Raw genomic sequence first — 25,352 nt, forward strand, 5'->3', positions numbered from 1 at the left:
CTATACGTTACCAATCGACCGCTCGCGGAAGGCCAGGGGTTCGAGGGCAGATTGACTCCGCCGTCAGAAAAAAACAAGGTTGAAAACTGGTTACAGTTAAGGGGAGAAAGATTTGCTCGGTTTATAGATGACGTAGCTACACTCTCGCGTCTAGCAGCGCTGGGATGTTGGACCGGCGCATCGGAGGCGGCGAAAAAGTGTCCCCCTCGCGAGCTACTGCGCGAGGCACAGCTCAAACAACAATGGCGGGCAGGGGTGGCGGCGTGACGGGCGGAACCGCGGAACTGCAGTGACGTTATTGTTAATAATGTTAGAACTTCATTGCTTATTGAAAAAGATTTATTACGCGACGTTGGTGGCTTAGTGGCTTACAGAGTCACCTTACTGAGCAAGAGGTCACCAGTTCAATTACCGGCCGCAGTTTTTCCGATGGCGGTTAAAAACAAAAAAATGACCCTGTGTCGAGACCTCGGCGTGCGTTGAAGATGTCGATAAATTCGTAGACCTCTACTATAAGCGCGCCTCACAGCTTCGATTGATTGATTGATTGATTGATTGATTGATTGATTGATTGATTGATTGATTGATTGATTGATTGATTGATTGATTGATTGATTGATTGGATTAGATTGGATTGAACGCATTGGTTAATTGACCTCAAATGCCCTGCAGATATATGCGTAATCCATGTACGAGCATGCGTGCATCCATGTATGCGTCAATGCCTTTATGTACGCACACACGCTCGGTCATACCAAACTGATTGCTCGCACACATCACCTTGATGTGTGTGAATGCTATACATCACAAACGCAGCCCTATCGGCACCGACGGCTGCTCCCTCGGTAGAAGTGAAAACTTGCAGAAGATCAACCGTTTCTTGGGTTTTACTTCGCGACGAGAAATTAACCCAAAATAATTTACCGGAGAGCACACGCGTGTGGAAAAACAATCCAGTAGGCCACAATATACAGTCAAACCCGGCTATAACGAACCCGGATAGAGCGAATTATGCTATATATCGAACAAAAATAATTCAGTTACGGAAATACATGGGAAACATATTCCTTTTAACGAAGTTCACATCCAATATATCGAACTCTGTGCGCCTAGAATGGCCGCCGAAATGCATGGTCTCGGAGCGGCGATTGAGATGTGGATTGGCCGCGACCACGAAGCAAGAGTTGCAGCTGAGACAATGCGCCTCGCACGGAGTGACGTGACGCCCGACACTTTCCGTAACTGTTTCCGACGCGCGGGACTCATGACGGAACCCACCCAGTCAACGAGTCCGGACCAAGCCAGCAGCATTGGTGAACTGTGGGTAGAGCTCGCCAATGTTCCCGATGATGTCGCGAGTGAAAGCCGTCCGACGCTTATAATGAAGCGCTTTCGGCAGTCCATGTGCTCGGCCAATGCTTCTCCGATTTTGGAGGACGCGTACTCGAACTGGTGCAAGCAATGTTTCGTGTAGAGAATGCTATGCTAGTTGAAGCCGCCAAAACGAAAGTGAAAACAAAAATCATCGCTTTTTTCTTTGCAAAGTAGGCAGTTCAGGCGGAAAGTAGCTTTATTACTTGCAATAAATGGATTATTTTGGGTATGGTAATGGCTACTTTACTGTGTTCGTTTCTGCATGCGGGGATGGTGGAGTTAGGGGGGAGGGGGGGGGGGAGGGAGGGCTCCCGCGGATTGCGAACTTGTAACAATAAGTTCGTTATAGGCGGGTTCGGCTATATCGAACTATTGGATATATCGAACTAATCGCGGTGCGTATTGCAATTCACTATAAACGGGTTTGACTGTAGGAGAGAACAAATGAAACAGACCCAATTCATATGTGCCCTGAAATTCCCTAGTCACTGTTTTGTGGTAAGTACTTATTGTTGTAGTCTACCCGAAGGAACAACAGCTGCATCAAAACAGCCGCTTAGATTATGCTACCGCTTTTCCTGACAAGTGACCTGCTTCGTTTGGATGTTGTATTTGGGAGCTGAAAAATATAATTCGTTTTCCCCGCGCTGAAATGTGCGGAGTAAATGAGGCTTCACCAGCAGACATTACGAACAGTTGGAATTTTTCTATGCTTCCAATAGCAAGTTATAATTTCTAGAAAATTCACGCCTTATATAAGAGTTCCCAACATCTTATAGACGTTGACGCCAGCGCCCCAGGTCACTTCGTGTTTTTAGGAACACGCTCAAAGCATGTGAACCATGATTTTTATTTATTTGTCGCTTTACTTTGGTTTCATTGTCTTCATTGACATAATACCATGGTTTCAAGCAATAACACGCCAGGCGGTCCCGAATCGAGTGGGAAAAGGTCAACGCAAAGAGTGAAGCGTATGAAGCATTTGGTCGCGAGCCAACCACAACGATGGGGCCCCGTCTCAACGGCAGCGCCGCAGCTACTAACTGCACGGCGGAAGCCAGGGGGAGCCCGCCAGCCACGCCGGGCAGGCGCTGTTCAGCTGACGTGTCAAAACTATACCTATAGACCTCCCGTCTGACCGGTCTTCACTGGCGAGGCAGCGTGCTCGCTTGAGACGTAACGCCTGACGACTCTTGTCAACCTTGGCTGCAGTCTCACGTCATCGTTCCCTCGCTTTATTGAGCTTGCACCCTTTACTCACGCCTTTATGGTATATATTATATGTACTACCTTAGAACTGTATATCGTGCCGCAACTACGCTCAGGCCATCAGGCACACATTACCGGAGGGCTTAAATCTGGTTAGGCCACTCCCCTTTTTTTTTTATAAAAGCAACCACTTAACACGCCCATTTGGCCTGCTATAAGTAAAATATAATCTAACGTCTACTGCGTATACAGGCAGGACGTATTAGCTGCACTCAGTAGAGAGACCGTGCGCACTGGCCTTCGTTCCTCACGGCGTACACATCTCCGGTTAGTCGTGCAGTAGAGATAAGTTAATGACATCTTCAGACAACTGACGGAACAGGCCGAGCTATAGGGGCAATTGTCCGGCCGATGAGTCACGTGGCATCGATTAGAAATTTTACCACAGTTGCGACACCAATCTGCGTTACAATTTCCAGAGGTCGCTCGCGTCTTCGCTTCTCGTGCGTTTCCTTTCATTTGTGCTCTATTATAGTATAGAAAAATTGTGGTTGATTCCTCTGTCATAGGAATCGGTAAAACGCGAAAGTGAAATGTGGAGCGAAATCTGCAGCTGAGCATGATTTGCGGGTCAGCGGCTGTCTTGTGCGTGTGCTTGGCGGGCGAAGTCATGCTGGAGAGTCACTTCGGCAAAGCTGTACCGGCGTCATTTCCGTGACGGATATGACGACAGTGAAATCTTGGTGTATCTCGGCATAAAATGCGTTCGCGTTAAAATATAAAACCGGAAAACGAACAACCCCAAGTATAACATACTCTTTAGTACTAAAGGTTGCTTCCCCGCAAGAAGACCCTGTGTGCAGGGGTGAACCCTTTACAGGCCGCTTGCTTCGTTGTACTGGCGTCATTTCCGTGACGGATATGATGTCACTCAAATGCTTGTGTATCCCGGAATAAAACACTTTCGTTTTAAAAATTAAAAACGCTTTCTCTTCCCCTCGACAGAAAACTTCGAGTACACTCTACATCTAGTGCGCTTACGGATTGGCTGCGGATTGACTATCCCGCGTCTTCTGTAATTTACTAAGGCGATGGAAGAGCTCTGAATTGGGGAAAACGTATCATGGGTATGCACCGCGCTTTAGGGAAAACCGAAGTGAGGGAATTCAAATTTTGTTTAGGCGCGTGACGCCTCTACAAAACGAGCTTACCTCTACAAAACGAGACCGACACGTGCTGACCCAGTAGTCCAGAAGCGCCAGACCCAAGGAGATGCTGCCGCGTGGACCCGCCACTGGATCTACCAGCTTCGCCTGAAGAAACCCTTTCTTCAATCTTCAGTGCTCGTACGCGTAAGGGCGAACTAAGATTGCACCAAGCGCATTTCTCCACTGTTTGTTTCATACTACGGAAATCCACTTGTAGAGAACCGTTGACGTCGGTGAAGTGGCAGTGAGATCCAAAAAAGAAAAGGGTTGAACAAAGAAGGAAAGCATTCAGCATGGAGAAGACAAGGATGTTTAAGCCAGTTTCGAAGTGCCCTTGACACGACTTACACAATCAAATCGGCGCATGTCAGTGAAGCGCAGAGCCCAAGGACATCCGCGCCCGCGGCGTGACACAGGCAAAAAAGAAACGAGGCTGCGAGGAGTGGGCGCAGATAAGGTAGTGTCCACGAGCGATGGACTAATGGAACGGCGGAGCATATTGTGCATGCTAAAGTGTCCGCCCAAGTTGGGCTGCGACTCTACTCCCAGACCGTAATCAAGTTGGCGAGGGAGAAGAGGGGGAGAGACGGCGCCTTGCGAGAGCACTCTCCAGACGGGAGGAAGGGCAACAGTAATAGAGAATGGCAGGCCCAGGCCCGGCTGGGAGCGCGTCTAAAGAGGGATGCCATGTAGCACGCCAAGGGTCCTTTCATCCACTTTCAGGACTCTCCTTGTCCGCCGTACACCTGAGGCCCGACAACCGACGACACTGGATTCGTCTTCTCAGCATCGGCTGCGAAGACGATTGCCCGCCTCGTTTGATGGCGTCCCGGACCTGCATATCTTCCAAGTGCACACTTCGCCCGGCCTTTGCCGCGTGCTCCTCGAACACTTCTGCTATGGCCACTTCGTTATTCCATTGCCGCTCGGTGACCGGATCGCGAGTCACCATACTCAGGCATCTATCTGCCTGGCGGGTTAAGGCCGCTTCTGGTGCGCTCTTGAAGTGGGTGGCGAAATAAATGCACGAAATTTACGCCGCCTTTCGTTTCAACATGTACGGTATGAATCACGCATTTGGTAGAGGAGGAAAGCAAAAGTGCTACTAAAAGAGAAGGGGGGGGGGGGGTCGCCCCATTTTGTCTATATTGTTTTCTTTGTTCATTCAGCGTGGGCACTCAATTTCCACTATTCTCTCGCAAGTTGCTTCACACAGCGAAACATCAGACTTTGAAACAAAAAAAAAGAGTATTTTATTCAACAAAATAAGGCAATAATCAAAGTGTCTTAACATCCAGATTTCTTGTAGCCATCTTTGTGCTTTTATAGTACGCAGCTACAATGACGCGTTCTTGCAAGACAAAGTATTTTGAATTTAACATTAACGTGCGCTGCATAATTGGACGAGGGACAGAGACAATGGAAAAACCAAAACCAAACGATGGTGCGTAATCTCCGGCGCACCATCCGAATATGCAGCGCACGTTAATATTGAATTTGAAACTGTACCAACTAGCCCCTAAACAAGGCTTTGTTAACGTATTTTGAATTCGTTTAGCGTATTTTCCACAGCAATGTCCGAACAGCCACGAGCTTGCCAAGGCGTGCCTCGCAGCGCTACAGCGCAGTCGGGTACCTACGCGCTTTCTTAGCAGACACATATTGAAAAAGATTGCACAACAAAAAACTTTCGAAACGCAAAATTTAAAGTACTATTTTTTTCCCAAAAGCCGCTTAAACTCTAAGATTAGCCCTCTGCCTGTATGATATCACCAGTATTATATCATAGTGGAACAATATCATCTGGTACTGTAGACGTGTAATAGAAATAGGCGAAAGGGATGGAATTGGCCTACTAAATACGTTTTCCGTTGCACTTTTTTAGATTCGTTCTCTCTCATCATTACGTGATTCTCCTACTTTTGAGTAGGGTCCTGCCCCCCGTGCAACGAGATCATGCGTACGACACTACTCTCTGTGGTTTCGGTAGCTCCGCAAATGAACACGCGCCACCGAGTAACCACAGGCCCGTACGACATCGACCTTCAGTCTTCTCGCGCGATCTAAGACAACTTCCCCGAGGGGTTGGATACGAACGACGTGATGCCGCGAAAGGCTTGCTCATTAGTCAGACATTTGGCGACGTTTGCGTTGCGTCGTCGACTGCACGGAGCGAGTTCAGAAGCCAAGAGTCACATCGGCTGCCAGCGACGCACCTGGCCCGCACATTAATCGAGACAGCCAGCCGGAAATGTAGCCGGAGATGCAACCATGTCGTTAGCCGCGATAATCTGATCGTCTACATCCGTCACTTTGCCACGGCAGCGGCGCCGCTGAGCATCTGCCGTCTCGGTTCATGTTAGTGTCAGCATTTTAGCGAATGATCGAGCTTCTTCTAGCAACTGGAACTGTCTTACTGAGTGCATCAAAGTAGCACTCATGACAACAGCTTAAATGTAACGATTTCACATCCGCCGTTACTTTCACTGCTGCAATTTCCCTTCCACTGCAGGGGGCCCTATTCTCGACGTGCTAAATTCACAGTGAACTGTAAATTCGCCGGAAGTCTGTTCTGATTGGCTTGCAACAATTTTGGTCACATGCTTCCGGTTGAGAAAGCTGTTGTGCGTGCTTTCGTCATTTGGACGTTTCATGATGTTTACTGGCACAAGTTCTAAACTTTGCCTTCTTTCTCTTTACTGAACGCGCATAATTATTGGCCGGCAATGAAAAACTAGACGAAATGCATTGGACATTACAATGTAGGCCTGCCTTTGCTATTTAACAACAATACGGCTCGCATGTCACTCCCTCTGTCTGATTGGTTGAGAAGGCGTGACGCAATTTAGATAATTGGAGGGAACGGTTACGTCACACACTGGCAACTCCAGCCTGCGTAAAAGTGACGTGATGTAACGTAAGAGTTTGAAAATGGCTGCTGCTGCCACCGTGAAATAGGGCCAACAATTTCACTGACCTTCGGTGCCGTGAAATCTCCGTGAATTTGCAGCAGGCGCAGTTTCGCACGACGCGTGATTTAAAACTGTTTTCTAGCAAACAAAATAGCAGTTTTGTCTGTTTCCAGGCCAAAACAACGTCCCGTATTTTGTTTTTATCATTGGCAATAAATAGCAATTAATTGTTTGGCGTAACAGTAACATAAGAGGGCAGTACAAACCTCTCCATTACAAAGAAGCCAACGCATGGCATTTGTCCACACACCTCCTAGTAAGCTGGTGGGTCACATGATAGAACTCAAGAGAAAAATAACAAAAAAATTCCCCCGCATTTCCCCGAGGGGGAGAATGTGAAAGTGCGAATGCACGGTTGTCGGCCCGCTTGCGGCGCTTGCGCTCGGCCCCCGCAGCCCACCGCCTCGCCGCCTTCTCTTCCATCTCTTCCATCGGGTTTGTAGTATCACGTGTACACCACGCAGTTATCAAGCCGCTATAACGCCGCTGAGTCGCCAACGCACGCCGCTGACGACGTAGTTTGAATGCGTTAAAGATATAAGGCGCGTCACTAACACTGATATCAGTGTCGCGTCCGTTGCTTGGTCGGTAGAGCGTCGCGCTGCGGCCGCAAAGTCCTCGGATCGAAACCTGGCGCCGGATGCTGTTTCTTTTTTAAATATAGAGGAGCACTGCGGACGCCGCCGCCGCCGCCGCCGCCGCCGGCGGTGGATGGTTTGGGGTCGCTTATAAAGTTCATTCGCACTTAAAAGAGACTGTTTTATTCATTAGAGCGCTGATTGAGCTCGAGCTTGACGAATGAGTGAATCGGCGGCATCGGTACGCTCTGCCGTTATCAAGCATAGCGTTTCGCTGTCCTTACCGCGTCAAACAACCGGCAGCCACGGCCGTTTCTTTCTGCGATCATGCCATATACGTGTTTCACAGCAGCAGGCGATAGCGTGGCGGCGGTGACGGCCGGGAAGGTGATAACGCAACAAAGCTTGCATTCAAGCCGATAGCTCTACTATGTTACTAGAAGCGATGTAAAGAAATAAACAGGTGCGGTAAAAAAATATTGTGTGATGTTCTTTAGCTCAACACCCGCCTTTCACTCGCTTTTGGATCAACGTTACTTGATCGCCTGATGGTGTTGACGCCAATTTTAACCAAAAGAAATCTGTTTCTTTTGACAACCTAGGCTGCCGCCCTAGGTTTTATAATACATGCCAAGTATCTTCATATCTCTTATACGCAATATTTCATAGTTTGGTTGTGATGATAATAAGCTAAGCGTCAAATTACACTGCATGTCGTCATAGCTATACGTGCATCTTGTCACTGATTGCTTACGTGTTGCTTACGCAAAAAACCTGGCGAATTCACTGTGAATTTATGCAGTAGGGAATAGGGCCCGAGGATAAGGTATCAAGGGTCATGGATGCGCTTTGAGCGCATGTGCATGCTCATATCTGCTCGCACGCATGTGAATGCACACCTATGCGTATGCATATTTCGGTGATATTTTATGTGTGCTTTTATTTGAACTTTGTGTTCAATTTTTGAACGCCGAAACGTTGCTTGACTAGGGTGGCAAAGGCGCGTAACCAGCTGGCTTCCGCAAAAGCCCTGGCGGAAAGCACATGGCCTCTCCCACCCGAACTAACGCTGGTGCCAACAATTTCTCCAGCTAAATGAAGAAGGAAAACCCATGGCAGGGCAGGAAATCGAACACAGAGACACGCAGTAACAAGCAGTTGATTCAAACACTACGCTGATGCCACGCGAAACACGGGTTTAGAGTTACCTTTAATGTAACGAAAAGGTGCCAAGAGTAGAAATACCCCCCTCCCCCTCCTCCACCCCCCCACCCCCCAAACAGGCCAAAAATAAAAAAGGAGCGCGCTCCTCTAGTGGCTCCATAACGTGCCTCGAAAATAAAACGCACAAAAATGCGTGGCGCTCCAGTTTCAACCTAAAGTATACAGAAACATGGCGCTGTGCACGTGTCTGGGTGCTGCCTGGTGGGCGATCCACACTAGATGGCGCAAGCTGGCCTGCGGCGCGTAGTTTGAAGCTGGGGTATAGAAAAAAAAAATGCGGAAGAGTGGAGGCGCGCCACGCGTTAGGGAGTATATCGTTTGAGCACCGACGAGTTGACCAATATTAATTCCCCCCCCCCCCCCCCAAAAAAAAAAAAGAAAAAAAAACGCTATCGTGTTCCCATCTCAAAAATAGCATAGGAGCCTTCTGCAGCTTTTTATTATCGTATTTTTATATCCTTTATTTACTCGACTGAAACCTATCGCGAGCCATAGGCTCCGGACAGCGAAGTTTGCCGGGCGAGCGCAGAGCCAGCAGCGGCAGACCCGCGCAACTCTGGGTAGGTCCAGCGGTGCCGACCGCCTTCAGTGCCCGTGAACGCAACTTTGCAAAATGTGTGTCGTAACGTTATTTCCGTGTATATGTACTACACACTGTAAAAAACTCATGCAGACATGTTATATAGTATTGATTGATTGTAGGATTTAACGCGCCGATGCAACGCAGGTGATGAGGCGCGCCGTAGTAGAGGGCTCCGGATTAATTTTGACCACCTGGGGATCTTTAACGTGCGCCGAAATCTCGTACACACAGGCGTTTTTGCTTTTCGCCTCCATCAGAAAAGCGGCCGCTGCGGCCAGGAATCGAACCCGCGACCTCGTGCTCAGTAGCGCAACGCCTTAGCCACTGAACCACCGCAGCGGGTTCAGGTTATATAATAGGGGGAAGCCTCAAAATAAGACGGGGCGCTTATAAAATTCTGTCGACTTGCTGCCGAGCCGTAGGTTAACACAATTGGGAAGCGTGTGTTCAGAACTTTTGCGTTCAGAGGGGGGGAGGAGGAGGGCAAACTTTATATTTATTCCATCCGTTGTGATTGCGGTCAGTCCGGACCAATGAGGGGTGTCCTCAGGGAACTAAATTTTTCTCCCGTGGCTTTTGTTGCAAAGGTGTTGACAGCAATAAAAGTGCTCCTATTTCTTCCTAACAGAGGTCTCACGCCGAACCCGTTGGCATGGAGGGGAAAAATACCCGAATATGAATATTCCGTAATTTATTCCGATACACCTATTTGATGTTCTGCTAACTCCTCCCCCCATCACCGCCCAAAAAAATTTGTTGTGATAGCCTTTTCCTGAAGAGGTTTTTTTTTTTTTTTTTTTCGGAGCGTGTTTGTATGCAGCTAGCGTACTGGGCTACACCTCGAAGCCCAAACATTTCTTGGCCAAGCGGGCATTTATTACCGTCCGCACTTTCGCTATACACAAACAAATGTTAATATCAAACTGTTACATGTATGAAGCATCACATTGGGATCCGATACCCATATGCAACACCCATGTGGTCCAATTAGTAGTTCTGCAGTCGTAAGAGCACTCACATGGATGCAATACCCCGCGCGGGAACATCGCGCTACGTCTGATATGTTTGCAGACAAAGCCTCCTCTTTTGTGGATTGAATATAAATTTGATTGAATATATATTGAATATAAATTGAATATAAATTAAATAGTTGTAGTTGTATTTTGTAGTTGTATTTTTGAAGCGAAACGTGCTCATCTTGAGAAACTTTTGCCTGAGGCAGGCTGTAGACACGTTTCTCTTCTGGGCATCACGCCTAGGCGGCCTTTATGTGCCTCTCCATACACGAGTTCAACTGAATAATTCCTCCTTCATTCAGCTGCACTATGTGGCAGGATCACTGTACAATCTCTTACTTCATCTCAATCCCAAAACAGGCGACTAATTGTTTCATTTGCGCTACAAAAAGAGGAGTGCCCCCCAGCCAGAAGCGTACTGGCTGACGGGGACCGACCCAGTGTTGCTCATAACTGCCGAAGGGGGTGCTAGGTGTGGCGGGCTCCGTGTCGCCCTCTGGACGCTGTCCGGCGCCTATAGATGCGCAGCGTTTATACCCCCAGTTACATTGGCCATTTCTCTCTCTCTCTCTCTCTCTCTCTCTCTCTCTCTCTCTCTCTCTCTCTCGATATTCACGACGTCACAAATTCGATATCTGGAAAGATAATACTAAACCGAAAGTTTCACTTCACTTGACAGCGCGAACAGTTGTCGATTGATTATGGGTTAACGCGCCTACGCAACGCAGGTGATAAGGCGCGCCGTAGTGAAGGGCTCCGGATTATTTTTGACCACCTGGGGATCTTTAACGTGCGCCGAAATCTCGTACACAGCGAAAAGTTGTCGAAGTCTTACGAAAACGCATAGAACGGTGTTTGTCCTGTGTGTTTTTGTAAATTGTCGTCAGCTTTTTGCGCTGTTGTGTTGTTTAGCTGAGTACCAACTTTCCAACCAGCATATTCCTTCGCACTTCTTCGCAATTATACCTCAACTTTTTATACCACACACGTGTTTCTATAAAAAATAAGGCAGATCGCCATGTTTCTGCAAGTATGCATAGCACCTTCAACGCAGACTCAGTTTTCCGCTTCAAGTTGTTTTTTTCTGCCCCGGCCACCTCCGATTCCTTTCTCGTCAAGGGCCACCGAGACACGGCTGCCGGCAGCCGCCGTGAAAGCCCGCGCGAGCTGACGAATGTCGTTCAGTCTCACGAGCCTCACCAAGGCTTCCGGCTTCACGTCTGGTAGCGCGTCAACCGTGTCATGTCCTGGATGCATACTCGACGAACTCTTCGAGCTCTTTCTCTGCACCCCTTGGTGCATGCGGCATTACAAGGGACTGCACGGGTATTCTGCGCGATTATTCTGCTTGGCACTTTATTTCGCGGCCAGACTAAGGTCGTTTGGTTTCACACCAGGCGCGTTCGAAGGTGGCTCTCTCTCTCGTCGACCAAGCGGGCCCCTTACACACGGCGGTCGGGTAGAAATTCTCTGGCAGCCAGACGAGGCGTGCACGCGTCGCGGCGGCGCCATGAAGACATCCGGCGCACTGCCGACATCCGTGCGCAGGCACGGGATGAATAGACGACACCGGTAGCTGGTGTAAACTGAGACACGCGGCGGCGGCGCCGAGAGTGCCTCGGCGCTTTGCACACGGCACGTATTGCTCCGTTGACACAGAGCTCCTGTCTTGGGCAAGACGAGAACGTTCTCCCAGGCAGTAGCGGGGGAATTGATTGAGGGCACGAAAGGCCGGCCGTAGGTGCTGCTGCCCCGCCGACCGCGGCCGGCCGCGAAGCAATTTCACCCTACACTCAATCACTAACGCAGCAAGAGCGCACAAAAGCGCAAAGACCACCGCGGGGCCCAAGCGTGCAAGCAGCGGGCAGCCAGCCTTTCGCCGACAATTCAATACGCACACTGCCGCTAACTAGCCGAAAAAAAAATCGCTCATCCTCTGACACAAAAACAAATAACACGATCAGACAAATTCAATATGAAAAAATGGGGGGTGGGGGGGTGGGAGGGGGGGGGTGAAAATTTGATCGGCCACAGTACTGCCGACATAGAAAGTATGCTTCCTCTACGCGCTCCGGAGGAAAAAAAAAAAAACGTCCGACGCAGGTTTGCCGATTGAGGGAGAAGGCACAGATTCCACAGATTCCACACCGGTATACGTGAGCTTGTGTTTCTGCGAACTTAGAAGTAAACAAGGTCGGTTGGCAATTATTCGCCCTAACCCAACCACAGCTACACACGTCTTATTTACGCAACAATGGTTTTAAACACGGAGCAAGATACTCCGTGGTTCTAAATTTCGCCTTGAGGGCAGTCAAGATTTTTTTTTTTTTGCATTTGTTCCACAAGTACCAGAAATACAAAGTGGTCAACCGGACCGGAACGATTAGAAAAAAAAATTCGGCGTTTACGGTAATGCCGCAATCATTAGTATTCATTGACACGGCGGATGGTCAATCCCCCACTATCACCATCGACGGACGGTCAGAAGAAGACGACGTTGTTGGCGCTCGGCAAGCGCGCTGTCGCTGTTCTTAGGAACCAACGAGTTCGTGGCAATAAAGCCTATGCCTGAAAAATCAAACTGGTACGTTCTTTTTTTTTTTTCTTTTTGCTGTGACGTTGTTTACCTCTGGCCGCTGTATGCATCTCTCACATGTGTTTCCTGAGGTCGGGGGAAGGATTGGGGGGGTCGTGGCGGAAAATGTCCCTGCACAGAAATACGGGTAGGGAGAGAGGGCGCGGGGCGGAAGCAGCCGCGGCGTAGGACAGGTGGGGAGAGCGTGGACGTTCGGCGCCGCATCAGAGGTTGGGGTAGTGGGAAAGGGCGTGGTGCAGCAGCTGCGGTAGTGCAGGGGAAGAGGGAGGGTAGTGGCGTCGAACGCGACACGGCCGCTCCTGCCGCCAATGACGCAGATGCCGCCGGCCCGCGATACCCACAAGTTCGTTGATGACGATGATGGTTGGTGTTTAATGGCGCAAGGCCGACGAGGGCAAAGAGCGCCAGAGAAGTTATTTAATGAAAAGAAGTGATTACCACAAAAGGTAGGTATAAAACGTGTAAACTGGACATAGTAAGATCAATTAAGATAATGGTGATGGCTGGTGTATAGGGCCGGATTTGATTATGCATGATAGGAGATGAGGTGTAAAAACTTAACATGTGACAAATACTTAAACACGCGTTTCACAGAAACCATGGCATCGTCACCCAGAAACAACGATGGGTGTAGGGGAATATGTTGTCTGTAGAGTTCTCTAAAGTGTTTGTGTCGTGTTGTGTCAAGTGCCTTGCATTGTATGAGTATGTGGACTACGGATAGGCCCTCCCCCACAAGTTCGTGTACTCCTTTGGACTCGGTCCCGGTCAACCGTGTTTAGTTTCGTGGATAAGTGCAACCCAATCAAACTGAAACCGCTTCGCTGTGTAATCCGCAACCACCAGTGAATGGATCGGTCCTCGTTGGCTTTTACACCTGCAGATATTTGAAGTAGTCGGTTGCATTGGCGCGTTTTCCTCTTTGCTTTTCGTAGGCGCCGATGCTCTCACTGTTGTGTTTCCCAGAAACGTTCGTTGTTGCAGCACAACTTTCGAAGTAACTGTCCACCAAGAACGCTGCACAAAAAAAATATTTTCTTGTGTCATGTAAGTGATAATGCAAAATGATAACGTGTTCGTATTTGAAGGAACAATAGGTACGACAACTATAATTTCAACCGATTTGACTACAAAACAAACGGTAACACCCCTGCGAAAACAATTGTTCGGTTCCATTGAACCAACGCGATTCGCCGCGCTGGTCAACCAGGCCAGATACGGGATCACTTTACAAGAAGTAAAACGTCCAAATGTCGCTAATGTAACTTCCGTGGTAACGTAGAACGTGCTCGGCGTGGTTGTTGCCGAGTAAATATACGCTTCGCAACAGTCACACTCGCAACGCCAGTAAATATATGTGGCAAAGCCCGCATGCACACTCGCTCTAAAACTACAGGTGTGCAAAATGACCGGATACGCAGTTTTGGAGAGTGTTTGTAATGAAGCCTTGGCACGGTCTTTGTTGCCGACAAGGCGCATGATTTGTGCGCGCACATTCGGAAGGCGGAATCGCCTGTGAGAACAGATTAACGGACGGACCATTGGGCCTCTGTTTAGCGCTCGAGCGCAGAGAATAGAAGCCGGCAGACAAGTTTGTGTACAGCTGGAACAGGAGTCGGCGAGGTGCCTGGTGAGGCTTGGCTGGCTAGGAGGCCGTGTTCGCTTTCAAAGCGTCCCTTCTGGAGCGCACAGGCGGCAGCTGCTGCTGGGGCGGCAGCTATAGAGAGAGCCGGCCGTGTCCAAACTGCGTGATGAACTGAGCATTGTCCTGCACAACACTGAAAACGATACACCCTTCGAGCGAACAAAAACACAAAACGGGAACCACGAAAGTTCACTCGCAATAAGAATAACAATAAAAAAAATATCGGCGAGCTCCAGCGCAAACTGCGAAGTACTGCCGACAATGCTTACAGCTTCTTCGAAACGGAGCCGTTTGCACGGGAACAATGAAATGTTTGCGCATACGCCAGAGCCGAGGAAGAAGTAAAGAAGGTGGAATTATATTAGTTTCTTTGTGTTTTTAATCTCTAGTTTGCCTTTGTTGTGTTATTCACAAGAATCCTGCTCGGCACGAAATAGTCGGCTGAACCCACACAGCGCCCTGTTTTCAAAAAACGTGTGGCGTGGTCGCTGATTATTGTGTATCAAGGTGCAACCTACAGCGGTCGAAATTGCAGAGAGAGCGCAGTTACATTGCTCGTAGCCCCAACTGTTCGAGATGAATTTATGAAATTATGCTACTTAAACCCGAAAATTTTGATTTGTCTGTCCGTATGTTTGTATGAACCAGAGCTTTATACAGGCGAAACTTCTCCAAACGACTAAATCCGGAAACACACCTCGTACTTGTCAACATTGTTGAGCAAAAAGAAAACAGTAGGCCCATTTGAGGCAAAACATCAATACATAAGTGGTATTTGCAGTGTTATTTTAATTAAATATGCATGGCTGATTCATTTTTGCGATATCATATAAAAATACGCGTTGAAAACAGTATTTCCAGCCAAAAATACAAAAACAGCTTGTGGATCTTGTGGCGGTGTTCCATGTTCAACAGTAAGGAAAGGTTCCAGTAAATGACTGGCGCCGTGGAACGCGGAACAATTGAATTGTTCCGCGTTCCTCCGCCGTGTTTATCATGGCGGGAGCGAGACGGGAGGGGAAGAGCGTGACGTGTGGGCGGGGGAGAGAAGGGAGGCATTTGCGTGACGAAGGCGGCAGAAGGCTATCGTCTTTCGGCGACATTCGCAGCGAAGGAAGCAGATACGCGGCCACTTGCCTGTGCCGCGCTCTTTAACGAGCTCTAAACGCTTCACGTCAGCGTTCCGTCGTATACTGCACGAAAAAGCCTCGTCCAATTCACTATTTAACGCGTGGATTATTTTTCTTGAACACTGTGCTGCGTGTTATTGCCAGGCACAAAGGAGCTACGGCTTTCTCAATGTTTGTTAGTTTTTTCTGCATCTTGTATGCACCCGCCGAGGTGGCTCAGTGGCAAGGCGTTGTGCTGCTAAGCACGAGGACGCGGGTTCGATTCCCGGCCACGGCGGCCGAATTTCTGATGGAGGCGAAAAGCAAAAAAGCCCGTGCGTTCGAGATTTCGGCGCACGTTAAAGATCCCCAGGTGGTCCAAATGAATCCTCAGCCCTCCACTACGGCGCGCCTCATCGCTTGTGAAGCGTCGGCGCGTTAAACCCCACAATCAATCAATCAATGCATGTTGTATTCCTGTAACTTGCTGTCAGACAGACAGCAGGCGTTTTTTGCATTACCTCCAGTGCAGAATTTGACCCGTAGTGCCTTAATTCTGGTTACCTTCGTCAACAAAAAATCGCGTGCTTTTGCTATTCGGCTCTTCCATGTGCGCCAATTGAATTAACGCCCCGTGAGACACAGAGCTAAGTAAACTGAAAAGGCCAACCTCCCAAGTCAAAGTTGATGATGATAATGACCAGGGGCTTCCTCTTTGTATAGCACCACCTCGCCTGTGCGATCTTGACGTTGCAAAAGCTTCCTCTGTGGATTTAAAATTGAAATATCTAAAATGCCTTGACCCCTTTCAGGCTCAGCTTGCAGCGTCTGTCTCGAAATATCCTCAGTCGGTGCAAAGTACGGCGGCCCCCCGGGTTCACAGGCGGTAGCCTCACGAACTTTTATTAAGCCGTAACGAGAATTTTTCGTCGAAGGGGGGGGAGGGGGGAGGACCTAAAACGCCCGTACGTCAAGATTTCGACGCACGTAAAAGATAGTTAAGTCCCACAACTTATTATGTAGCTCTCCTCGTCTCATAGCCCACGCGGAGCTTCTGCGTGCAAAACCCAAAACGTTTCACAAACTTTTATTTAGCCTGCACTCTGGCACTGGCCCAGTTGTAACAATAGCCATCTCGCTGATGGAGCTTTTAAACCGAATAGCCGAATGTGCAAAAAAAAAAATCCTCGGGAACTTGAGTTTCCGAGGATTTGTGCTCTAACGTGCTCTGAAGGCAAACGCCTCTAGATTATCAAAGACTTCTTTACAGCAAAATCATGTTTGCGTCTCTTTCTTCGCTTCCGTTTCTTTGTCTTGACGTGAATTACTCCGACGGGGACACTGGCCGCAATTCACTCGGTAGCTTCCCCAGAGTGTGAGCTCTCCTCCACGTGCACCTGTGCCGCGTCCACCTTTCGCGGGGCTCGCTTCATTGATGTCTTTTTACTCGTCCCCTGATGATCCCCCGTACGAAGACCCAAATTTTCTGCATGCTCTAGGTGTTTTTTCCATTAAGAGTGGCCTGGTAAGGGTAGTGTGAGATGGGGTGTACACCCCCCCCCCCCCCTTCCAAAGAAATCACTGATCATCTGTCTCCAACGAGTCATCTCTAACGATTGAGTGATCACCTCCCCCTCTCTCCCTTCTTCCCCTTCCCCAACTACGGCCATGTCCCTCCCCCCCCCCCCCCCCCATCTTAATAAATGTCATTCGATTCAATTCAATTTTCTATTACGGTACGGCGCAGGGTTAACGCTGTGGTTAGCACCCTTACCTCCTGGTCTTGCGACCCGGGTTGAAATCCCACGCGAAACAAAATGTGTTTTATTCAATTATTTTATGTTTACAGAGGCAGCCATTTCGCTACCATTCGTGTCGACGACGTTGACGGACACTTTTCGCGTTTGATGAGGCATCTAAGGGACCCCAGCTGTTATGCCTTTTGATCAAAAATAGGCGAACGGTAGCGCGCAGCTACTGGACGCTTTGCCATGATTCGAGTCGCCGGGACGTTAAGCGGCGCGGCACGTGCAAATGGCACACGACAGTCTTCTTTTTTTTTTTCGCACAGTTAACCGTCAATCGCGCAGGCTTCCCCGGATGCACGCGGTCTAAACCGCCCAGCGCAGCCATTAGCGCTGGTGCCGTAGCCCACGTGGCCACTCGAATCACGTCAGCGGCCGTGTTCGTGCGGATGGCGCGTGAGAGCCTATTTACATCGAAGCGGTTTATGACTAGGGTTCCGTCTATCATTGCCCTGCGTGTGCAAAACCTACGGTCCCGAGTTTGATGCAAAATCGCTTGATTATATGCAAAACCTTATACGCCTTATCACTTGGATATGCACTTATAGTAATTATACCATCATCATCATCATCATCACCCTTCTCAGGTCCACTGCAGGACGAAGGCCTCTCCCATTGTCCCATTGACCTACAACCGCTTCTGTCCTGTGCTGCTCGAGTCCACAGTTTACCCTCGAATATCTCTATTTCATCCCTCCACCCGGTTAATTAGTTACCAATAGGCAGCATTTTCAATATCAGCACACTTAAAGGTTTCTCAAAGAGTTACCCCTTTTCGACCCGCGTCGGCCACATCTCGCTCGCACTGACCTCTCTTTGTCGACGTTCCAAACTCTTGGGTGTCTGGTTTCCTCCAGCTCCTCGGGGTGGCGGTATACGTTCCCACTGTTCTATCTTTGTCAGCGTTCTAAGCGCTGGCGTGTCTAATTTCTTCCGGCTTCTTGGGGCGGCAGTTGCGTCGTCAAGACAATCTGTCGTTATCCATTTTGAATATAACTCCCGTTCTGTCGTCGTAATGGGGAAGCCGTGTATAGACTGGACTGCAGCTTCCCTGGCCATCCATTTTCACAGAAAGAATAGCTCTTGAATTTGTTATTTTGTTTCCGCTATTTCGCCTCTTTTCGGCACAGTTATTTTTATACCTATATGCACTGGTTTCGCTTGGTTTTTGCAACCACCAATTCATTGCATATTGTTAATTAAACGAATACTGCTTCCCTTGTTTATGTACTTTTGTTTTGTGTTATGCGGCCAAGGTTTTCTCTGCACTTAAGGGTGTTGACAAGTATGAACCGTGTTCTAGTGCTAGTGGTTTGGAAAGCTGTCCGTTAATATATACTACGTCTGTCTACACTCTAATATGGCAGAGATGTTTTCGCAATGGAAGCGTGTCCCTGTAAGCTGAAATCGCCTTTAAAACACGACACAAAGAATGGACGCCAAAAGAAAAAAAATTGGCCACGTATCTGCTCCTTTCGTTGCAGATGTCGTCAAAAGACGATAGTCTTTGTAGTCATTTGCCAAGGAAATGCCCCCCTTCGCTTTCCCGCTCACCTCTCATGCTGTTCATGTTCCGTCGCGCTTATCCCAAAGCAAACACTAAAGGTTTGCTCAAGGCGATTTGAATTTACCGCGTTCCACTGCTACAGGCGGGGTTCCTCGATGCCAGCGCTGCAGTACGGCGGAGACGCGCGTGAATGGAGGCGACCGACTACAAGGTTTATAGAACCGCGTGGCCGTGCTCCACGTGCGTTCCAAGCAGAACGTGGAACCTAGCTAGTGGAACCTTTCGTTGCTGTTGCCGCGTGATTTTTCATATGCCTCCAGGAGGCGGCGGTTTTCTGCAGTAGATGTAGAATATCATTTGCTATCGAAAAACCAAGCACCCAGGGATTTTTAAATAAAGGAACAGTGTAAATATCCCTTGTGTACTAATTTCCTGTCTTATATTTACGTAATGCCTTGTTCTTGTTCAACAAATTTGACAAGTATGAACATTAAACCAGGCTTAAACGTTTACATTTGGCTGTGAGTATATAACACTCTTGCGCAGTAAGCATTTTACTTTGGCCGGGTGGCTGAATCGAGTTACAGACAGACAGACAGACGGACAGACAGACAGACATACAGACAGACATACAGACCAAAATTTCTGGGTTTAAGTAGCCCAAGAAAGTCTATCGTCTTTAAAACAGACTTCCTCTATTGAATACGCTGAGATAGGCTTCGGCGACAGAGAAAGATGCAGCATTCTGCCATTTGATTTTGCTCAATTATTGAGACGGTGAGTGAGTGAGGCGTTGCGAGCCGACGCCTTTTAGCTGGAATCACGAAAGCAACCAACCGAAAACTGCCAGGGGCATTTATTTTTTTTATGTTTCCAATTCAGCATGTGACTATACTTCGCCAGAGCCTTTGATGAGCTCCGTAAACGTGCATTCACAGAGTGAGGAACCACAAATCCGAAAACAAAGTGGACTGTGGCAGCACCACCTGCCTTCACGATTTTCGTCTTTACAAGCTGTGTCGTGCATGGGGTATGGCCAATTTCCAAACTAAGGACTTTATTTGATGAACCAACGTTCCTTGTTTTCAGTGTCTGTCTAAACAAGTGAGACAAAACATCCCCCCCCCCTTCTCCCTCCAAATGGAAACCCACTCTGTACAAATGCAGTTGTCATGGGCGAAGGACAAACAGCCGTTCCTCTTACCGTCACCGCAATTCCTGTCGAAAAACAAATTCATATCTACACCAGTGCCGCGTATACCAGAAATGAGGGAACAACAATCAATGGCTTTTCTCAGCTTTAGTCAAAATTCTCGTCGCAGAGCAGCACGCCAGGCAAAATGGCACGATGGATAGTTGTTAACCGCTTATCATTAAATATGAATGTACCATTTGTCATTCTCGCGGGCATGTACATTGTCCGGTACTACTTTTTTCAAGCGAGATGTGAAAGAGCTAATATTTGTTCCACGCTATCATATGCGTTGCGTCACATCTACAAAAAAAAATATCACTGGTTGGAGACCGAACTCGTGCGAACTGCAAGCTTACCGCCTTCTATCGAGAAGAACAAGCACATGTTGTGCCTGTGCAGTGTGCTCCACATGCGCTCAGATAATTTTGTATCGGGCGATTTTGACGCTTTCCTGCTCTGCTTACACGCTGAATCATGCATAAAAAGTTCAAAAACCGTTGTACTGGGCTGCGAAGAAAAAGAAGCAACATTTTCGACGAAATGGGTAAGCACGCCTTTGCGCCACCCATTAAAGGATTAAGTTCTCAGCGGGAGCTTTGAACCCAGGTGAGCTTGGCCAAGGATCGTCACGATCTTGCCTCCGAAATATTCGGCCGACAGCATCGAATCTGCTACCCATCATATTTAGGTTTTAAGCTAACGGGAACTCGCACTGCTGGGCAATGACAGAATTTTCGCTACCACAAAATCGTAAAAGCGATCTAGCCTCGTTTCTTCCCCTTTCGTTTCCCGTCATTATATCTTTGGAGCGCACTCACAACTTCATACTTTGATTGATTTAGCCGTATAGATGATTGAAGGACCAAAATAAAGCGTTTTAAAACAGCGAGCCATTAGAACGCTCCAAAGGAGCTACCTAAACTTTCAATTACCATCATGAAACAGTCATGCCATTAGACGTTGGCGGAGAAAAATGATTTTCGACAACCGGGCATCGTAATATTCTCAGTTAACATAGTTGCCATGAACACTGCCCGTCGCAGTACCCGGCCTGTACATGGCTGAGGGTTCAACGCGTGCCAAGCAAGTAAACGCTTCTTAACTTGGTCTGTAAAAGGCAAGCAGGTGCGCCTGAAATTTGCGAGACAAGAAAAAATAATTGCGAGGCCACGGACATACAACATTTTTAGATCCATGTATTCGCTTTATTGGCTTGTTTATGTTGACTATGAATTGGCGTATAGACGTTACGTAGTTCGGCTTGTTCTCCGTACTTATAGAGTCCCGTGTGCGAGTGTTGGTCTTCCACGACCATCTGGAGTAGAAAGCCAAGCTCGCTGTTAGGATCCCTTTTCCTGTCCATTAAATTTCCACTCTCACCCTCACGCAAAATCCGCCCCGTCTATGCCCTTTCTGGAATGTTGCATTTCTTGCCGACTGCAACATGGTGCACGAGTTAGGCGGCTTATATATCCCTCAGCAACGAAATAGAAACGTCGAAACCACACAGGGGGCGTTCGAGAAATAGGGCCAGCAGGCTAGCTAGATGACGTGCGACGGAAAAAAAAAAGTGACAAAAGAGCGTGGGTGAGCGCGTTCTGAATGCGGATTGCGTTAATAAAATGAATTCCGAGTCAAGTGGTAGACAAAAGCGTGGCTTATGAATTAGCGCCGCGTTTTGAATGGGAATGGCAGCTGTCGCGCGGTTTTAACATTTGTGCGAAATCTCTATAAAAGGGGCCTTTTCTTTTAGTCTACAACGTAGGCTGTACTACGGCGGCGTTGAGTGGAGAAAGTGAAAGTCGGGTACAAAGCCGCGAATAAGAACGTTGCCGGTTCGCACTTAAGCCTAAAGTTGTCGAGCGAACCCTTACGTGTGCTGGAGATTTTCCGCATATAGCTTGTTATTGAAGCGAAGGGTCATACTTCAGACATGCGGCAACGCTGTTCTTTAGGATAATGGTCTGAACACTCGTCAGCCCCTTGTGTGAAAAAGAAGACGACAAAATAGAAGGCTTGTGTTTCTTCGTCGCTTGGCCGCGATTCCTGGCGAGCACTCACGGCATCTAGTGCCGCGTGGATCATGTACTCGGACGGAAACTGGTATGCTCATCGTTAAGCGACGAACAGGTTGCGTTTCCGTACTCTCACTAAAGAGGAGATTCTATTTGGACCTCTTCGCTGTTTTCATGCACGTCGCTGCTTTCGCACGTCGCTGCTTTCATGCACGAGCAAAAGTGTCTCCAGTTGCTGTTTGCTCGCACTCTGCTCCTACTAAGGCAAAGCAAGCGACAAAACCAGGGCGTACTGCTGCTACCTGATGTAGGGAGTTCATATAACAAAATGTTTGCTACATCGAATTCTTGCTTATCCGGCATAATATGGTGCTTTTGCACTTTCTCAAAGTTTGAAACAACGCGCAAATTTTTAGTATTAGCATGTGCCGATAATTTGCAATTCCTTATGGATACTTTCGCAGGCTTTTAATATTTGCAATTTTTGAACATCATTTTGCAGAGCTTTTACCTTAAACTTCTCAATTTTATTCAAACTTCTCTTAAAACTTCTCCTTTTCTAAAACTTCTAAAACCCTTAAAACTTCTTTTATATCTGCTTTCACTTTAAAATTTCTTACGTGTTGCATTCTTTCACGACTTTTTGTTTATGATACTCTAAGTTCCAGCAGGTTGTAACTCCGAAATTTGTGACAATAACGGGGCCACACATGCCTCCGTGTGCATGTCAAGAATTCCCTGAGTAACTGCATGCATGTGGCTAATAATGGCGTCTGTGATCGAAATAGCCTGTGAGTTTCAGCCAGCATCGAACATTTCCTCTCCTGAGCTGCAATGCACGGCGCACGTAGAACATCCACGCTACAATAACCGTTTTTGCCTACGCATTCTGCGGTAAAAGAAATGCGAACACAGAAAACACCCGCCGGCTGCTTTATGGTCAGACGAGGTAGCTATCGCTCAATTTATTTCCGCCGTAAGGTGTGCATACTGCTCAGAAAGCGGTAGTGGCTCCGGATAAAAATATTACGGGCAACTTTACAGCCACAGAAGCAGGGCATTTTTGTTCGCATCTCTTTGAACCGAGTTACTAGGTTCGCTAAACTTCGGAAAAAGGTGGGCTCACTTTGCAGCATGTGAAACTAAATGGAGAACGCGGTTGTATATGTTTGTGCCTGCAAAAGGGAGATGATAATTTTTTACTTCTATACAAACGGCACAGCCATAAACAATAAAACGGGTCTTATCCCGCACCTGGCGCATTATGTGATCAAATTTATTTCTGTGATCAAAGTGGTTTAGCTGACTCATAAACGGCACTATCCCTTCACCTGGTTGCCCGCCAAAGAAAAAAAAAATGTTTCGGCCTGCTAAAGTTTAATCGAAAGCCATCAGTCACGACCGGGGGTTTTAAAAGAAGGCCCACTTCCCTCCGACTTGTCGGAGCGGCGCTGGTTACCACCCTCACGCGTAACATAGACTTGTACTAAGCATTAACACCCCAGGAAGTGGGGGCGAACACAGTCGCCCATATAGCCGAATTGGTAAGGCATTTGACATATAATAGGAAGGCCTGGGCTCGGTCCCTACTCTGGACGCGTGTTTTCCTCAATTTTTATTCCCAACATAGTTATAAACAGGCTAACTTAACACGGTCAAACTATTCCCCCATGCCTTCCATGGCGTTTTAGACTGCTGGCTTTCCTTCTGTGTGTGAGTTGTGTGTGTGCGCGCGCGCGAGTTAAATCATTTTGCTGTTGAAATGCAGGTTTTAAATCGTTCTAAGCGCCTTTTACCCATATTTCCAGGTTGTAGTGCTTTACCCCTCTGCGTGTGAACACGGTCAATGGATGTTATATTCCTTTCCCGCTTCGGTGGCGCAAGTGGGCTGCATTATGATGTAGATAAGAGTTATCACGCATAACAGGCATGTCACTGATTTAGGCGACAGGAGTCGCACTGACCAAGGCTCCCAAACGGACATGATAAGCTTGCTACAAGAGCGTGTGCTCGCGTAGCCTACGCAGACAAGTGCGAGTCTACCGAAGTGTCGTCGCAGCATCGGCGAGCGACGGCAGCGCGACAGGGAAGCGATTTCCGACCAGAAGTGGAGGAAAAGGTGGTCCGGAAGGTGCGTCTCGGACAGGCGTGCCACCTCACCTGCCAAAGTCGAAGTTGAGCGGCACGGAGTTGACGAGTCTCAGGGGCTCCTTGAGCATGCTGTTGAGCGAAAAGCCGCCGTGTCGGGGCTTCTTGCTCTGGCGGCGCACGTGCGCGGTGAATACGCGCCGCAGACGGCTCTCCTTGGGCCCGTCCGCGGCGTCCCGGGACGAGCAGGGCGCGGCGCCCATCGCCTCCTCGCGCTGCAACTCGGCAAGGTCCAACGCTGAGCCGCCGGTGCCCTGGTACCGTCGCAGCATCGCCGGCTCACGTGCTGACAGCCCCCCCGCCGCGACCCCCCCGCCCCGCAGAGTGTCCACGCGGCTCGCGGCCTGCTCAGCGGCTCGGCGCCGGTTCGTCCATCGCGACCGCGCGTCGGGGACCACGGTCGGCACGGCGCGCGGGTTTGAACGCCGTCTGCGCGTTCGAAAAGTGACGCGTAGCCGGCCGTCACGTGCGCCCGCCCCCGCCTCCCGAAGCACCGGCGCATGCGCCGCGCGACAAAACGTTCGAGGGCGGCGGCATCCCCTCGCCACCGTGCGCACTGTTCGCGCGGCGCAAATCTGGAGCGCTTCCGGCGCTCTCCACTACGGACTTTTCTTTTGCGCTCCATCGGCACGGCTACGCAGGCACGGCCGCCGATGCCCCGCGCACATCCCGGCACACTTTTCTTGCTCCCAGTGCACTCCCGGCCGCCGAAGCTAGGAGGAAAACGGTCGGGAGCGAAGATAATACGTAGCGTGCAATAGAAGAGTGAACGGACGGGCGGTGAACGGATTGTAGTAGCACAGGGAAAGACGGAGATTGATTGGCCCAAGTTGCGGGACGTCAAGTTCGAGCGGCCTGCGCGCTTTGCTGCTTGCGGAGCACTTTTATTTGCCGCAAGGATTTCAGAAAGCGCACAACTCTATCAAGTGCTGACTCCAGATTACATTATTCCACGAATACGTAGCCCCGCCGAAGGGATGTAACCAAAGTGCCGCTTCCGAGTCGAGTCATTGTTTTTTTTTTCTTTAGTAAAACAGTTGGGTTTCCAGGACAAACATGTAGATCCAGAAACATATTTCAGTAAGCACTTCACGCAACAAGTTGGAAAAATGGAGTTCTGAAATGTTACTCCCTAAACTACGTGCGATAAAGTCATAATCTGTCGTGC

At 48.7% G+C, this 25,352-nt stretch overlaps 2 protein-coding genes across 3 annotated transcripts in view; both read right to left on the minus strand.

Moving 5' to 3' along the window:
- LOC144150782 (GTPase-activating Rap/Ran-GAP domain-like protein 3) overlaps window positions 1-25,352 on the minus strand; it is a 751,818-nt gene that overhangs the window by 515,651 nt on the left and 210,815 nt on the right. The window lies entirely within an intron of this gene.
- LOC144150842 (uncharacterized) lies at window positions 12,853-25,002 on the minus strand. 2 transcript variants are annotated; one of them, XM_077682210.1, is made up of 2 exons: window positions 24,197-24,987; window positions 12,853-14,538 (listed from the first exon to the last, which is right to left on the minus strand). In XM_077682210.1, exons 1-2 carry the CDS (start codon window positions 24,454-24,456, stop codon window positions 14,478-14,480), a joined length of 321 nt encoding a protein of 106 aa, XP_077538336.1. In that variant the 5' UTR covers window positions 24,457-24,987; the 3' UTR covers window positions 12,853-14,477. The 2 variants fall into 2 exon arrangements, with proteins under 2 accessions (XP_077538336.1, XP_077538327.1); XM_077682201.1 differs by lacking the exon at window positions 12,853-14,538 and adding an exon at window positions 21,105-21,336 and having other exon boundaries at window positions 24,197-25,002.

This window comes from Haemaphysalis longicornis, unplaced genomic scaffold, assembly GCF_048455015.1.
Source record: "Haemaphysalis longicornis isolate Haplotype H1 unplaced genomic scaffold, Haemaphysalis longicornis Haplotype H1 scaffold_1, whole genome shotgun sequence".
Taxonomy (NCBI): domain Eukaryota; kingdom Metazoa; phylum Arthropoda; class Arachnida; order Ixodida; family Ixodidae; genus Haemaphysalis; species Haemaphysalis longicornis.